Consider the following 15,543-nt stretch of genomic DNA (forward strand, 5'->3'; position numbering starts at 1 on the left):
AGGCCCCACGGTGCGCCCCGCCCCTGTGGGCAGCTCGGCCCACCCCTAGGCGCACTGCCCCAGGCTCCTGAGTGGCTTCCTCCGCCACTGGATGGACTTAATACAGTGGATGCTTGGGTTGCGAACATGATCCATGCAGGATGCACATTGGCAACCCGCAGCGGCGCGTCTGCGCATGCGCGGGTTGCGATTTGGCACTTCTGCGCATGCACAAAGCGCGATTTAGCGTTTCTGTGCATGCGTGACTGCCAAAAACCCAGAAGTAACCCATTCCGGTACTTCCGGGTTTCGTCAGTCCGTAACCCGAAAAAATGCAACCTGAAGCATCTGTAACCCGAGGTATGACTGTAGTGGACTCAGGCCAGGTGAGACCTGCAGGCAGAAGTTCACTGTGCATAGCTCTTGAATAGATACATGTATGAATCAGCAACAAGACATAGCTAGCCAGAGTGTCCTCCTAGAGTTGCTATATGCGCTGTCTTGTCCCTTGAACTTGGTTTAGTAAGATGATACAGGAACAAGACTTGTGCTTGTGCCTGAGAAAAGACTGGCTGGAACAGACCAAAGATCTATCTGGCCCAACATCCTGTTTGCCATTGTGGCCAACGAGATGCCTCTGGGAAAACCGGAAGTAGGATGCGAGAGCAAAAGCCCTCTCCTGTTGTTGTTCCCCGTGGCCCTCATGATGAGTAGTCACTACATGTCTTAGCCTCCATTAATTTGTCCAATTCCCTTTTAAAGTCAGCTAAGCTGGTGGCCGTCACCACGTCATGTGCTGGCAAAATCAATAGATTTTTGTGCGAAGTAGTATTTTTTCCCTTTAAGTCCCAGATTTCTCACCATTCAGCTTCACTTGATGACCCTGGGGTCTAGTATTACAAGGGGAAAATACATCACTATCGTCTTCCTCCACACATAATTTTGCATAGAACCTTTTAATGAGGGTGAAAGAGGAGAGCGCAAAATATGGTCTGAAACTCAACATCAAAAAAACGAAGATCATGGCCACTGGTCCCATCACTTCCTGGCAAATAGAAGGGGAAGAAATGGAGGCAGTGAGGGATTTTACTTTTTTGGGGTTCCATGATCACTGCAGATGGTGACAGCAGTCACAAAATTAAAAGACGCCTGCTCCTTGGGAGAAAGGCGATGGCAAACCTAGACAGCACCTTAAAAAGCAGAGGCATCACCTTGCCAACAAAGGTCCGTATAGTTAAAGCCATGGTTTTCCCAGTAGTGATGTATGGAAGTGAGAGCTGGACCATCAAGAAGGCTGATTGCCGAAGAATTGATGCTTTTGAATTATGGTGCTGGAGGAGACTCTTGAGAGTCCCATGGACTGCAAGAAGATCAAACGTATCCATTCTTAAGGAAATCAGCCCTGAGTGCTCACTGGAAGGACAGATCCTGAAGCTGAGGCTCCAATACTTTGGCCACCTCATGAGAAGACTCCCTGGAAAAGACCCTGATGTTGGGAAAGATGGAGGGCACAAGGAGAAGGGGGCGACAGAGGACAAGATGGTTGGACAGTGTTCTCGAAGCTACAAACATGAGCCTGACCAAACTGCGGGAGGCGGTGGAAGACAGGAGTGCCTGGCGTGCTCTGGTCCATGGGGTCACGAAGAGTCGGACACGACTAAACGACTAAACAACAACATCATACTTTTCTCACTCACATATTAAAAAGAAAATAAAGATCCCCAAATATGATAACCTTTCCATATAGAGAAATTGCCCACAATCTTTTGAGTTTTTCTACACCTTTTCCAGTTCTAAAATGTCATCTTTGAACTGTGGTAACCAGAACTGTACACAGTAGTCCAAATGTGATCACTATAGTTTCCCAGTTCAGAAAAGCCAGCATCTTGAACTACTTATTGAAGTCACTTCTTGACTGAAGTATAACACCAGGAATCATCCTATTGGTGCTTAAACTGTCAAACATGAGAGCAGTTGTGTTGCCTAGCAACCACTCATAATGCTTTGATTCTTCAATCTAGAGCTGTGTGGTTGTGAAGGAGTTTTTCCCTTGTATAGTTGCTCTGGACCAGGCCTGAACTCTCTTTCTCCAAATATTATATAATGTATATATAATATTATACACTGCTTTTGTTCCGTTTACCTACAGTAAAATAGTAGAGTAAGCCTGTAATTTACTAGTTGTTGTTTTTAAAAATAAATAAATTAAAGGGGGAGTGGAAAGGAGGTGGGTGTCTGGGAAAAAATATTTGCACAATTCAACCCCCCACTGAACCCAATATGCTTTGACTATGCATAATTTTGGCTTTGGGTGCGATTTTCGGAATGTAACCCCCTGCAAGTTGTGCACTTACTGTACCAGTTTCTTTTCTCTCGATTCCATCTGCTTTATTTCAGTCAGTCTGCTAACAGTTTTAGGATCCTGGCTTGTTCCAAATCTAGCAACCATAGTTTCCCAAGGGATCTGGTCTGTCAAGTCACAAGAGTCATGACATTGCCCTCATGCAAAAAGGGGTTCATTGGGACTTCATCAGGCAGAACAGGAAAATTGTTTGTTTTCCCCCTTCTTGCAGGACAGATGCCAAAGGGTTTTGGGTACTTAGCTGTGCCTGATCCAAATCATTTACCATGAGCAAAGATGATGCTGGATCAGCGTAAACATTTGTAAGCTTAAACAAAACCCAGCAAGCACCTCCTGGCCCCTTAAACATTGACACATTCTTATTGTGAATTAGCTTCGGTAGACAAGCTCATACTTTCTTGCAGGTGTGGTGAACCTTTGGCCCTCCTGATGATGCTGAATTACAACTACAGTCATCCCCAGCCAGCATGGCCAATGGTGATGGGAGCAGCACCTGGAGAGTCAAAGAAATCATTCTTTCCTTTGGAGAAGAACCAGTGTTTGGTGATACAATCACCATTTGGCACACAGGTTTAACCTCTGGCATCTCCAGTTAAAACTATCAGGTAGATGGTGATGGGAAAAGAGACCCTTATCTTGAGATTCTGGAGAACCTCTTATTAGTCAGTGCTGTATCAGCAGCCTGTTCTGGTATAAGGCAGATTCCAACTTACCATATTCCACATACTTACAAAAGCCAATCACCATACCATACACAAAGCCAATTGACACAATCAGCAAAAACTACATGGCAGACTTCTGGGAAAGTATCATTGCAGAACATCTAATGATCCTAATGAAGAATCACATGTTTGAGTAGTTTTCTGTATTTAAAAACCCAGCAACCTCCCTGTGTGTAGAAAAGTAGCACATTAGGGAAGGGAATCCCTGACCTCTCTTCCCATATGATAAGATTTCCTTCACACACACACACACACACACACACAAACACACACACTGCTCTCCTACCACCTAGTGATTAAAATGTGCCATAGTCCCAGAACCACATACGGTAATTTATATGGCCATGTTAACACTTCCCCGCTTTTAGCTTAGGTTTCATGCTCTCAGTATTCCCCTCACTGTCTCCCAAAGACACAAAAACTTTTGTCTAAATGGCTGATTATGATCATCACCAAGTACAGAAAAAATATGCCACTATCACTTTATTTTCCATTGTTTTCTTCTTTAATAAGCTAGAAGTTATTTGTTCATAAAGTTGTTTTTGTACAGCCATATAGTATCATATTTACAAAATATTACACAAATTGCACTTTGAATATGACGGCCTTGTTCCAGGAAAGAGAAACAAAAATAACATTAATTTAAAAAACTAAAGAAACCTCCAGACATGAAATTACAATGTGCCAGCTGACTGCGTAACTGCAAGCCAGCTGGTTCAGTGAGCAAAATAAAGCATTTTCCTTTATAGAATTCTTCTTTAAACATGTAAGATTTATAGAGTATGACACAGGACAATATATCCTTTTACAATACATAAGTCTTTTAAAATTTACACTCAGTATACTTATAAATTACTTTTAAAAAATCCATTAAAAATAACTATATGCAGCCAACGTCCTTTCTAGTGGTGAGTACATTCACTTAATACCATGAGTGGGGAGAAAAATCCAAGACCCTGTACTTACAGATTGCACAGGGTCAGGGAGTGCAGGTGGGGAGAGTAGACTGCTATCTTGGAAGACAGGTATCAGGCAAAAATATGGATGTGGAAATGAATGGAAATACTTTTTTTCTTCCTGTTGCCAGTATCAAAAACAAAACAAACAGTGCAACAACCAAAACTCTGGCTTGGACCCATCTGAGTTATGTAATTGTGTCTCCTCCTCCCCCAACAAGGCCAGTGCTGAAAGGAAGGCTTTGCACTGGAAGAAATGGGAATTAGTACCCTGGAGTGTATGCAGAGCCTAGCACTTCCCAGCAGAGCAACTAGTCAAAATGAGGGCCAGAAGACGAGTTTCCAAAGGATCTTTGTGTACTTGCTGAGTGTGGCTCAAACAGAAACAAGCATCTTATGTGTGGGGGGGAAATGCAATGACTATCATGCAGTTCGGGACCAAGAGCCGGATTGGGGCGGGGTGGGGAGAGGAGTGCAGCTTATTAGTCTGCAACATACTAGCATTTAGGGAGGTGGGTGCAAAGAGTAGGGTAACCGTTTCTGGCTGTGCATGTCCTACATTGCTTTATTCCTTTTCCTCTCTTTCTTAAAGGGTAATCTGAAGCAGGAAGAGCACAGCCGAGGATTCCTGTGTCAGAGGCCAGACAAAGTCTGACTAACAGGGCAAGTGCAAAATAGTAAAGTGGCAGTAGATATCGAGTGGGATGAAGTTTGTCCAGCTGGTTTGTGCCACGAGACCCACACAAATGGAGCTGCAAATTTCAATTGCCCCCTTTTTTTTGTAACTGGAGGCCCCGGCCTGAATTTGGAAGGGGCTGCTTGCATGTTTGGTTTTAAACCACCAACTCATCACTGATTCTTAGCCAGTCAGACCACTCAGACTGGAAATGAGGCGTAGGACCTGCATACAATCACTAACAAACGTTGGAAACTATAGGTTATCAGATTCCCTGCTCTCATGCATACAATCACACTACACTGCCCCTGTTGGTAGTTTTTTATATTAAAAGGTTTTTTAAAATTACAGCTATATTTGCATGGGTGGTACAAAGCAGCTGGGCAAACCTTATCCATCTGAATATTTTCTGCTATCCTCAGTGATGCTCTGAAAAAATGGGGCTCCGCAAAGGTCCACTTTAAAAGATACATACATTACTGCTAAAGTCAAGAACTTGAGCAAATTTTCCCACACACATTCACAGCTATTTCATCACAAAGACAAACTCCTGAAAGCTCCAAATCCAAGGTACTGGTGGGAATTACCTCATGACATAAGGATGCAAAAAACGACTACCTTCCGTTGTTTCACACTGTCAAGACCTCAGATCTAATTCTAGCTTCCCCCACCCACCCATTTACCTTCCTGGCTTAAATGTCCCACATTAAAGGGGGAAAAAAGTTAAGTCCCACATTGTGGGGGGAAAGTTAAAAAACAAAACAAAACATTATTTACATTGAACTTCAGTAACCATAATACTATCAAAGAGCTTCAAGTAGTCTCTGATTTTGTTTTGACTTTGCTTAATACTGATGTTCAGCAAAAAAGTGATGTTAAATCACATTTTAAACAGACTGATTGTGACAGCAGCCCTCCTTCCTGCTTCTCCACCCATCTGCATTTTGCTTGAGTAAAGTGATTGTGGGAGTGACTTTTTTCCTGCCCGTCAGTCTGTTTGTGGAGCTTTTTCCTCATCTAGCAGCAGAATGTGTCCAGGGCATAGCCAGAAAAACAAAGGGTTCTATCTCCTAATAGTTATGCTGCCTATCCTGTACCCTGAAAACAGAACACCTGTTGTGGTTATGGCTACTGAACATTCGGCACAAATATTTGGCATTGACCTACCTGGAATCAAACTGGCATTTGTTATTCTGACCTGTTTTTAAAGTCAAAAAGCTCTCTTTTTCACAACAGGTATGCACCTGACGGTTGTCTGAGAAGTGCTTGGGTGGAAAGGAACATTTTTAAATATCTGACAACACAATGAAGCAAATAAGGAATAGCTTCAAACAAGAGCTTGGTCTCCTTTATGCTGCGGGTCCGTCTAAGAGGGCCCTTGCTTACGAATCCCAGTGCAAAAACCCAATCCCTAAAGTTGGCTGCTTTGATAGCTGGGATCAAGAATAGGTCCTTGAACTCCAATTGTCTTCTGGTGTTCTTGGCTGCTTGCACATTCCCTTGCCCATCACAGACAGAACTGGGGACTGACAGAATATGCAGATACAGCTCGCCGGCCCTTCCTTCCTTCAGGTTCACTGAGGGAACACACTGAGTCCCAACACACTGAGTTCCAGAACGCCGGTGACAGCAGACGGTGTTGAAGAAGCAGCAAGATGTCACGGATGAGATGTTACAATTTTGCTGCGATCAGCTGGTGCAGCTCATACCATAAATTCATTGTTTCCAAGTAGCACCAGCTGCTGGGCATTGTTGTAATTGGCAGCATCAGGCTGTCCCTCTGGGAGCTCTTTGGCTTTTGGTGGGGAGTTCTTCACATTCTTCAGCTTCTGCTTGCCCTTCTCGGGATTGAAAGTCCCTCTAGTGGTGAACTGCGGCTTGTCATCCAAACCTCTGAGGTGCCCTGGCGCTTGTTCGAGTGCTGAGGCATCCCCAGAGGGAGCTGCCCGGTAGAAAGGCGATTTTGAGTATATCTGGAATCGCTTCCTAGTTACATGAGGTAAGCAGGAGGAGGAAGAGGAAGGGGAGGGTGACAGAGATGGAGCAGACACAGAGGAGTCTACCGACTCCACAGATTCTTGCTGCTTCTTCAGATGCCTTCGAGGCCTGGTAGTGATGGTATCTGCCTTGATGGGTCTGGCGAAGCCAAGTGCTAAATTTCTATCTGGCAGGAAAGAGATACAAGAGAAGTGTAAGAAGTGTTGGCATTATCCCAAAGTGCACATATCTGACTGAGTTGTATGGAAAACAGAATGCAATCAGGGAAAACCACTAATGGGAACGCACATCCAAAACAAAAAGACAGCTGCACATGCTGGTAGGATTCCCAACTTGTTTGTAAAACTATCTTGGGAATTTTTTTCTTACATTCCTTAATAAATGCTACTTGGAACAAACTGCTACATAACGGAACTGTAACTAAGCCTTCCTTTTTCTGTGGTGAGCACATATTCCCTGCTTCCAAACCCAACTGTTCCCAGGGTCTAATGCACGTAAAACATTGTGCTCCCTACTCATTGATTTCTCCAACTGGTGATCCCTTCTGTTCTTCCTTTAGAAGAACTTATTTGCTCCATCAAGGGAGAAGAGACGGTGGAAGAAGATTGGAAGAAATTTAAAGACTATTTACAGAAATATTATAAGATTAATGAATGTTAGAATGACATCGGATTGAACGTAAAAGGTTATTAGCAACAAAGTGGTGAAGGAGTATAGAAAATTCGAAGGTTAAAAGGTGTAAAATTAAAAGGCTTAATATATTAAGATATTAAGAAAGACCAAGATATATTAAGATATTAAGATTAAGATAAAGATTAAGTTAAGATAGAGGGAAGGGATTTGCTGATTAAATATATGAACTGGAATACAGTAAGGGGAGGTGTGGGGAAGTCTGGGAAATAAGTAAATGCAAGGAATATTATGAAAATGGAATTGTTTTTATTTGGGTTTTTTTCTTTTTTTGTGTTGTTGTTTTTGTCGTTTTGTATTTTTGTATTTTTCTGTTGTTTTTTCTTTCTATGTAAAAACCTTAATAAAAATATTATTAAAAAAAAATTTGCTCCATCAAGTACCATGACAACCAGCTGATTGGAGAGGGGAGCATTCTTGCCTCTCATGGACCATGGCAAAGGGCACCCAGTCTATCAATAGTTCTCTTGCTTGCATTCTGCTATTTAACCCAATGGGACAAATCACCTCCGGGAGAGCTGCACAGAGCAGGTTGTGTGCAAACTACAGAGGTATTTGGAAAGCCTGGTTATTCTCCATTGTGTTACTTTGGGAAGACCTTTAGGATCATCACCATTATTAGAATGCAGAATTGACTAGGGGGTATTTCTTTCTCCAATACAGTCAATACAGGAGCTGGCTAACCATCCTTTTGTCTGCAGCCATGAGGTCTAGAACTTTGCTTTAACACAAAACTTGCAATACTCAGGTTTCTGAGGGATTCTTGAATTCATCTCACGGGAGGCAATGAATGCCATTTTCTCCAAGCAACATCAAAACTGATTTATATTTCAAACTTTACATATGGTAAAGCAGACACATCAATTATAATGCATAAGCAAAGACAGACACCCAAAGATAGTTAATCCCATCTTGTGCATATGGACAAATTAACTATGAACAGTCTCTATTCACCTGCTCTGTCCGAAGTGTCTCCTTCATAACCAACGTTCAGGTTTTCAGAGCTGTGGGCAGTGCCGATGGAGGCCTCAGATTCCAGAGTTTCATCATCAGAGGCTCTTGGGTCTAGTACCAGCATCTCAACAGTTAAGTTTTCCCTGAGGAAACAAACAAAAAACAATTGGACTAAAGGGAAGAAGAGAAACCAGCAGCGTGAACAGGGAGTCTGGAAGTACTGGAGTACAGTGGTGCCTCGCAAGACGAAATTAATCCGTTCCGCAAGTCTCTTCGTCTAGCGGTTTTTTCGTCTTGCGAAGCAACCCTATTAGCGGATTAGCGGTTTAGCGGCTATTAGCGGCTTAAGGGATTAGCGGATTAGCTGCTAAAAGGCTATTAGCAGCTTAGCGCCTTAGAAAAAGGGGGTGGGGAGCGGAAAAAACCCTCAAGAATCACAAGACATTTTCATCTTGCGAAGCAAGCCCATAGAGAAATTTGTCCTGCGAAGCACCTCTGAAAACGGAAAACCCTTTCGTCTAGCGGGTTTTCCGTCTTGCGAGGCATTCGTCTTGCGGGGCACCACTGTATTCAGGTCACTAGAAAACACAACATTATCAGGAGCAAACATTCCTGGGCAAACGAAACTGAACAATTTTAACTGAAGATACATTGTAAGATATTTACAGCTGGGATGGTTCTAGAAAGCATTTGGTTATCACAAACCTGCTCCCAATCTGAATGTGCAACCCAGCTCCTATGTGAGGCTTTCATTTCTTGAACCGTGGCAACCTTGACCACCCTTCCCTGCTCCTCAGTTCCACTCATCCAGACTTACTTTTCTTTCTGAAGGTTTTCAATCTGCTCCGTCAAAACTCTCTCTTCTTCCTGCATGGCAACTTTCTGCTGCTCAGAGACCTCTGCCTCCATGGCCTCTTCGCCACTCAGGACCTCTTCAGAAGCATCCGAGGCAGATGGCAACCGGAGAGGAGCTGGAGATGAAGGACTTGGGTAGGCCCCACGATGTAGCCGACCTTTTCCCTGCAGGCACAGTAGCGCTAATGAGGAGCACGGCCTTTTAAGCCCACTCTGAAAATTACTGACACCCCTGATATATGTATGCAATATAATGAGCAAACAAACAATACCTGTGTGTGACTGGCAGAGAAAGACAAAACAGGAAGCAAATACACACTTAAGGACACACAAATTATTTCAGAGGTTCTTAAAAAAAACACATTTCAACTATAGATGATGAGCAGAATTTTGGCAGATATCAGAAGTCACTCCTTTATTTTACAGATGTAGTTTACAGCAAAGGTGCCTCAGTCTGTTGGCCAAAGCATCTGTGCAAGAAGAGAATATCTGGATTTCTATACACTATATTACTATACTATATAGTATATTATTAGGCTATACTATATATAGTATACTGTACTATATAAAATCTTCCCACACAATATTGTAAGAAACCTTTGTATTTTTCTGGGTGGAAAGTCTGAGAACAAGAGATAAATCCACCTATAGTTGATTATCCTCCATTTTGCACTGTGTAGTGAAATTCCATGACTAACAAGTGCATGAGGGTAGCTATCCCTGAATACAGTGCCATGAAATATTCAAATTCTGGTCAGGCAGTTCCAGACTGTCCTATGGAACTAGCTCCTACAGGATCACACCCGTCTCAATTTATACAATTTCCTTTAGTGCTGTCTCTTTTCTTCTTCTTGAATAAGCTTGCTCTAGAGAAGCAATCCTGGACCTCTGAAAGGGTGGAGCCGACGTTCTTATAACAGGAAAGAATTCCCTTTTCTCTCTTAGATGGACACTGTGTGCCGTAGTCCCAGATAAATAGAAAATGTCCCAAGGTTGCGCCTCTGTGCAAGAAGAGCCAACGAAGCGCTGAAAGCAAATTTGATACAATTTGCTTTCTTAAGAGTCAAGGCTTTGAACTGCACACTTGCAAGATTGCATTTAAGTCTAGAAGAAAAACTGCAAAAGTGAGAATGGAGTGTGAAAGATTTTTTTCTATACACCATTGAGAATCTGCATAGAAACACAATAACAACTTTTGATGGATCAGATGAGATGGTCCCATCTCCTTCAGCATCCTGCCAGCTGGTTTTGGAAAGGGCACGAAGGCAATTGCACAGTACACCCACGTGCAGGTACAGAAAATGTCCAGTAATTGTTTTTCTTAGGGAAAAGCAGCTTCAAGTGAAAGAGCTCTTGAGAAAAGTGGTGAGGAGAAGGCATTGAATCCCTCTCTCAGACTGCCAGATCTGTACTCCAATCTGTACAGCGGCTTTTCTGCCTAAAGAATTGTAGATGTGCACTCTCAGAAAGATGTGCTTGAACTCCCAAAGGAAAAGTTGTTTGGGAGCAGCGATTTGAGGCAGGGATGTGGCAGGCAGATGAAACACCACTCACTCCTCATCTCCACTGCTCCTCTGCTCAGAATTACCACCCCCAGAGCTCCACCTCCTCCAGAAAAGGCCTGTGTTAAATTTGTATGTGTGGGACAGGTTGTTCCACTCACAGTAATGTCTGAATGCTTATCTAAATTTAAATATATTTGATTCTCTAATGTGGTTATGCCCCACCGGTGGCGTTGTTGGAAAAAATTAAACAGGACTATATTTAGTATATGGGACACGGGTGGCGCTGTGGGTTAAATGACAGAGCCTAGGACTTGCTGATCGGAAGGTCGGCGGTTCGAATCCCCGTGGCGGAGTGAGCTCCTGTTGCTCGGTCCCTGCTCCTGCCAACTTAGCAGACTGAAAGCATGTCAAAGTGAAAGTAGATAAATAGGTACTTCTCCGGCGGGAAGGTAAATGGTGTTTCCGTGCGCTGCTCTGGTTCTCCAGAAGCGGCTTAGTCATGCTGGCCACATGACCCAGAAGCTGTACGCTGGCTTCCTTGGCCAATTTTAAAGTGAGATGAGCGCCGCAACCCCAGAGTCGGTCACGACTAGACCTAATGGTCAGGGGTCCCTGTACCTTTACCTATATTTAGTATATAACTTGAATCCAATTATTTGAGCTATATCTCAGTGATAGAACATGTGCTTTGTATGCCTAAGGGGTATCAACTTCTATCCCAGGCGTTTCAGTTAAATGCATCCTGAGTAACAGGTGTTGTGAAAGATCCCTGCCTAGGATCCTACAGAGCCACTGATGGTCAGAGCAAACAAACCAGTCAAGATGAACCAACACTGGCAGTACCCCACTTCTGATAAAGTGAAACACTCTGGAGAGCAGCAGTGAGTTCCTGGAGACAATACTGAGCTAGACAGATCTGACTCAGTGCAAGGCAACTCCCTATGTTCATTTATGTGCAAGGAAGATTCATAATTACCACTGGCATTTCTTCTAGCAAGAAGAGGGTGAAAGCAGAATCCTACACTGCCCCTCTCTGGCAGGGTAATGGACGCTTTCTTATTTTCTGGTTCTTCTTGAGAATTCTAGCTAAGGTTATGCTGCTGCTGGTGGTGGTTGTTGTTAGGTTTAATAAAAGTTGGATGGCGAAATAGCTTTTCAGAAGGATGGATTTGAATTTGCCCTCTTCCAAGCAATTGTTGCTTAGGATCTTAACATGAAAAAAAGGACTGATCAAGCGGACAAGACAAGGAAGAGAAAAATCACTTAGAAGAAAATAAAGGGTTAGTAGAGAAGGCAGAAAAGGAGAAAATAAAAATGTAAGGAAACCAGCTCAAGGGAATGGTAAGGTCACAAATCACAAATACAACTTTCCAACTTTACTCTGATATACTTTTAGTTCAGGGACAGGCAATGTGGCGCCTTCCAGATGTTGCTGGACTAGTTTCCGTAATCCCTGACCACTGGTCCTGCTGTCTGGAGCTGATGGGAGTTGGAGTCCAACAACATCTGGAGGGCCATATGTTCCCCATCCCTGCTTTAGTTGTTTGGAATTGCCTGGAAGTCCAGCCTCAATCTGTGACTGGAAAGCTGTTCCGTCAGTAGCAGAGACGGGCTGGTGTTTTACACTCCTCTAGAGACCACCTGCAGATCAGATGCTGGAAGAAAGCAATGTACTTGGCTCACTGCAACCTCAGTCACTATTCAGAGTCCTTTCCTGCCACCCCTGTGGAAAACTGGCCTCATCTGTGCTCCCTGTTGGCACCTATTTTCTACCAGAAGAACGCAAGGACAGTTTAAGGGAGAACAAACGAACACACACACACACACACACACACAGAGTTATGAAGTGTGTTGGGGCATGGAGCATGCAGCAGCACTGAAATGAGTGGAGGGTTACAGCACAAGGTCAGTGCAATGCAATTCTGATACATACCGGGATCGAACTGCGGGTTATGCTCATAAATCTAACGGCAATTAGTACAGGTTTCTGGATTAGAGAGGATAGGAAAAGGAAAGGAGTAGGTTAGAGCGCACGTGCCATCACCCTTCTCAAAGAGGCGCTAGGCTTTCAAACGGAAGCCAGGTCTCAGCTGCAACTGTGAGAAAGCATAAGTAAACCACAAGCCACTGTGTGCTGCATAAAAGAGGTGGATTAGCGCTGATTGTGTGTTCTCAATACAGCATGCTGAGAGGACTCAGAGTGCCCATGCTTGCTTCCAGCAGTGTAACTGGGTCACCTGCCACATGACTAGCCAAGCCCTATTATATAAGCAGATAATGTGACACATTACAAAGCCTGCCATGTGTTCATCTCTAAACAGAGGAAAACACAGGCCATTTCAGCGCCGGAGACTGCCTTTCAACTCAGCAGCCCAGCTAACAGTGTGCAAGCTTTTCATATTTCAGAAAGGCAGCGAGGCAAGAGGAAGCAACCTGCTAAAAGGAGCTCAGCATGTGCTGGACTGAAATATGCATGGCAGCTTCACCACAGGTTCTCCCACTGGCACGTGCATGTGGGAGGGAAGCAAATGGAAGCCTGTTCTGTGTCAGATGAGAGCATTGTAGGATTAAGGAGAACCAGGTGCTAAGAAGGGTTGCTCATGGAGGAAGGCCAATTACACACAAGCTAAAGTGGCCCAAATTCACCAAGGCAACCACGAGAAGTAAAAATATCAGCCCCCCACCAAGGAACTAATGGGTTGGTCTTTGTGGGATAATGCCAGAGACACACTGCTCCCACCTTCTCTGACTTTTTGCTTTGTACACATCTGCAGCTCTGAAGACTCAATCCAGGATAAAGCCAAACTTTAGCTTATGTGCTAGACTCAACTGTGTGTTAAAAGGTTTTGAGGATGTGTAAGGTTTGGAAAGACATGAAGAAGAGGAGATTGGGGAAGTGGGAAGAGGAGAGAGAGAGGGAGGGGGGGGGAGAGAGAGAAGAGACATGGATGTGTTCTCAGCACCAAGATACTGTATTAAACAAATCTGCTATTAAACAAGTGTTGCATTGAAACACACACACAATCTATCATCTCCAAATTCTCGCTTGAAGAGGAAAGTAACACTAACAAATGTGGGCTGACTGGGGAACAGGAAGACCACGGGTCTTGGTATAAATTTCTTCCTGTTATGATGGTCAGCCAGGAATTCATCCACTCCTTCTCCTTACCATAGACCTCCTGATCATCGAGAGCCGGCTCTTGGCCTTGTTCTCTGCGAACTCGAGGCTACTGATGTCTTTAAGGCGAGCCCGATATTTGTCCATTTGCTCTACAACAATCAGCTCAATGCAGCTGAAAGAGAAAATGTGTTAAGATGGAAAACTGAGCTACATTTGACTTTAGGATGTATACAGAAGGAGATAAATCTGAAAATTTTCTTGTTCTGAACATTATGACTGAGAAACTGGCAGACCAAGTCTATTCTGATGACTGCCATTTCAGGGATCTCATTTCCACAGCAGTACTCCCTGCCTGCCACCAACATGACTGGCAGGGCCAGTCTCACTATGGGTCATCTTTAGAGATTCCCCTGAAACATTCTCCACAATTTCACAGTGTATTGTATGCAGGTACTAAGGCTGCCCCCTCAAAAGCACCAACCCTGGAATTTCTGCAAGTGTGTGTATGATTAGAAGCATTTCAGAAGAAGGGTGTTGATGCTTACTGCAATAGGGAGAGAAAAAACATCACTCCCCACCCATCTTTTCTCTCCATTGGAGGTAAGAATGCAATTTTTCATCATCATGTACAACTAAATACACATAGAAGTCTCTTTGAGACTGAAGATTGAACACAATAAATTGGGGTAGAGATAGAAAGTGTACATATTTAGTCTATTCAGGGGAAGGGTTTTCAAAGTTTCCACTTTTACTAATAATTTATCAATAGCAAGATACCCACCAGACAGTGAGAATACATACAGAAATGGGACCATAAAGATGGCCTGAAGCTGAGTGGGTAGGAAAGTGATGGATCTCACTTTCTTTCACATTTGATTTTTCCTCACCCTTCTTTCTCTCGACCTCTGCTCCTTCTTCCTCTCAATCTGCACATCTGAGTTCTGTATTGCTATCACTCAGTTGCCTTTTCAGAGAACTGTGTTAATTGCTATTCACCTCTACATGCCCACATTTAGCCTTGGATCTTTGTTCCCAGTCCCAGTACGGTTAGCGGCCTTCATCTGTTTCCTTGGTATGAAGTATGATTTATCACTAGGCATGCTCATCAGTCTAAGATTAGAGTGGGGTTGGTGTAATGGCTGACAGTGTCTCACAAGGCTATTCATGACTCCTTAAAACTGTAAAAAGCAACTTTCTCCCTATATAGTTCCCTGGAGAAAGAGGCACTGGGGGGTTTCCCTCCTATGTAAAAGGTTTATTCTTTCCCATCCACTATTTATTCTTTCCCACCCTCTCAGCTTTCAGAGGGTACCTCCCTTCCCACACAAGCAAAGTAGCGCAACAGAAAAAGGCTGGCAGGCTCACAGAGGTGGCACATTATAGAGAAGGCTTCAGAAATTACAATGCAGCATGTATTATTTTTTTTACCTGATTGTTTTAGAGACATCCTGAGCACTCCGAAGAGGGTCAGTAGTATCTGGACTGCGGAGAACGCAGGGAGCAAACACAATTGCCAGGGCATTAGCTGACATCCGATTCGTCTCCTCCTCTAGGGCAATTCTAAACAGCACCAAAATATGACACCATCATTTTTTGTGAGAAGGCACAAAGTTGGAAATTACAAAGTTTGGACACAGGTTAAAGAGAAAGAAAACCAAATATGCTGGTGATGGGATATAAAGAGATATGGGAAAGGACTCTCAAAGACGGTGGGGAAAGTTCTTC

At 43.6% G+C, this 15,543-nt stretch overlaps 1 protein-coding gene across 17 annotated transcripts in view; it reads right to left on the reverse strand.

Annotated features, from left to right (window-relative positions):
* Positions 1–3,545: 3,545 nt before the first annotated feature.
* The window catches only part of MYO9A (myosin IXA), a 140,834-nt gene continuing 128,836 nt past the window's right edge, over positions 3,546–15,543 (reverse strand). For 13 of the 17 annotated variants that reach the window (XM_083411741.1, XM_083411739.1, XM_083411740.1 and 10 more), the window contains 6 exons: positions 15,247–15,378; positions 13,867–13,990; positions 12,631–12,684; positions 9,155–9,357; positions 8,338–8,480; positions 3,546–6,859 (listed from right to left, as the gene is read on the reverse strand). In XM_083411741.1, coding sequence (XP_083267867.1) covers positions 6,399–6,859; positions 8,338–8,480; positions 9,155–9,357; positions 12,631–12,684; positions 13,867–13,990; positions 15,247–15,378 — 1,117 coding nt within the window. In that variant the 3' untranslated portion in view covers positions 3,546–6,398. The remainder of the gene's footprint in view (positions 6,860–8,337; positions 8,481–9,154; positions 9,358–12,630; positions 12,685–13,866; positions 13,991–15,246; positions 15,379–15,543) is intronic. The other 4 variants (XM_083411747.1, XM_083411746.1, XM_083411742.1 and 1 more) reach the window with 3 other exon arrangements.

This window comes from Podarcis tiliguerta (genome assembly GCF_965153285.1).
Source record: "Podarcis tiliguerta genome assembly, chromosome: 14".
Taxonomy (NCBI): domain Eukaryota; kingdom Metazoa; phylum Chordata; class Lepidosauria; order Squamata; family Lacertidae; genus Podarcis; species Podarcis tiliguerta.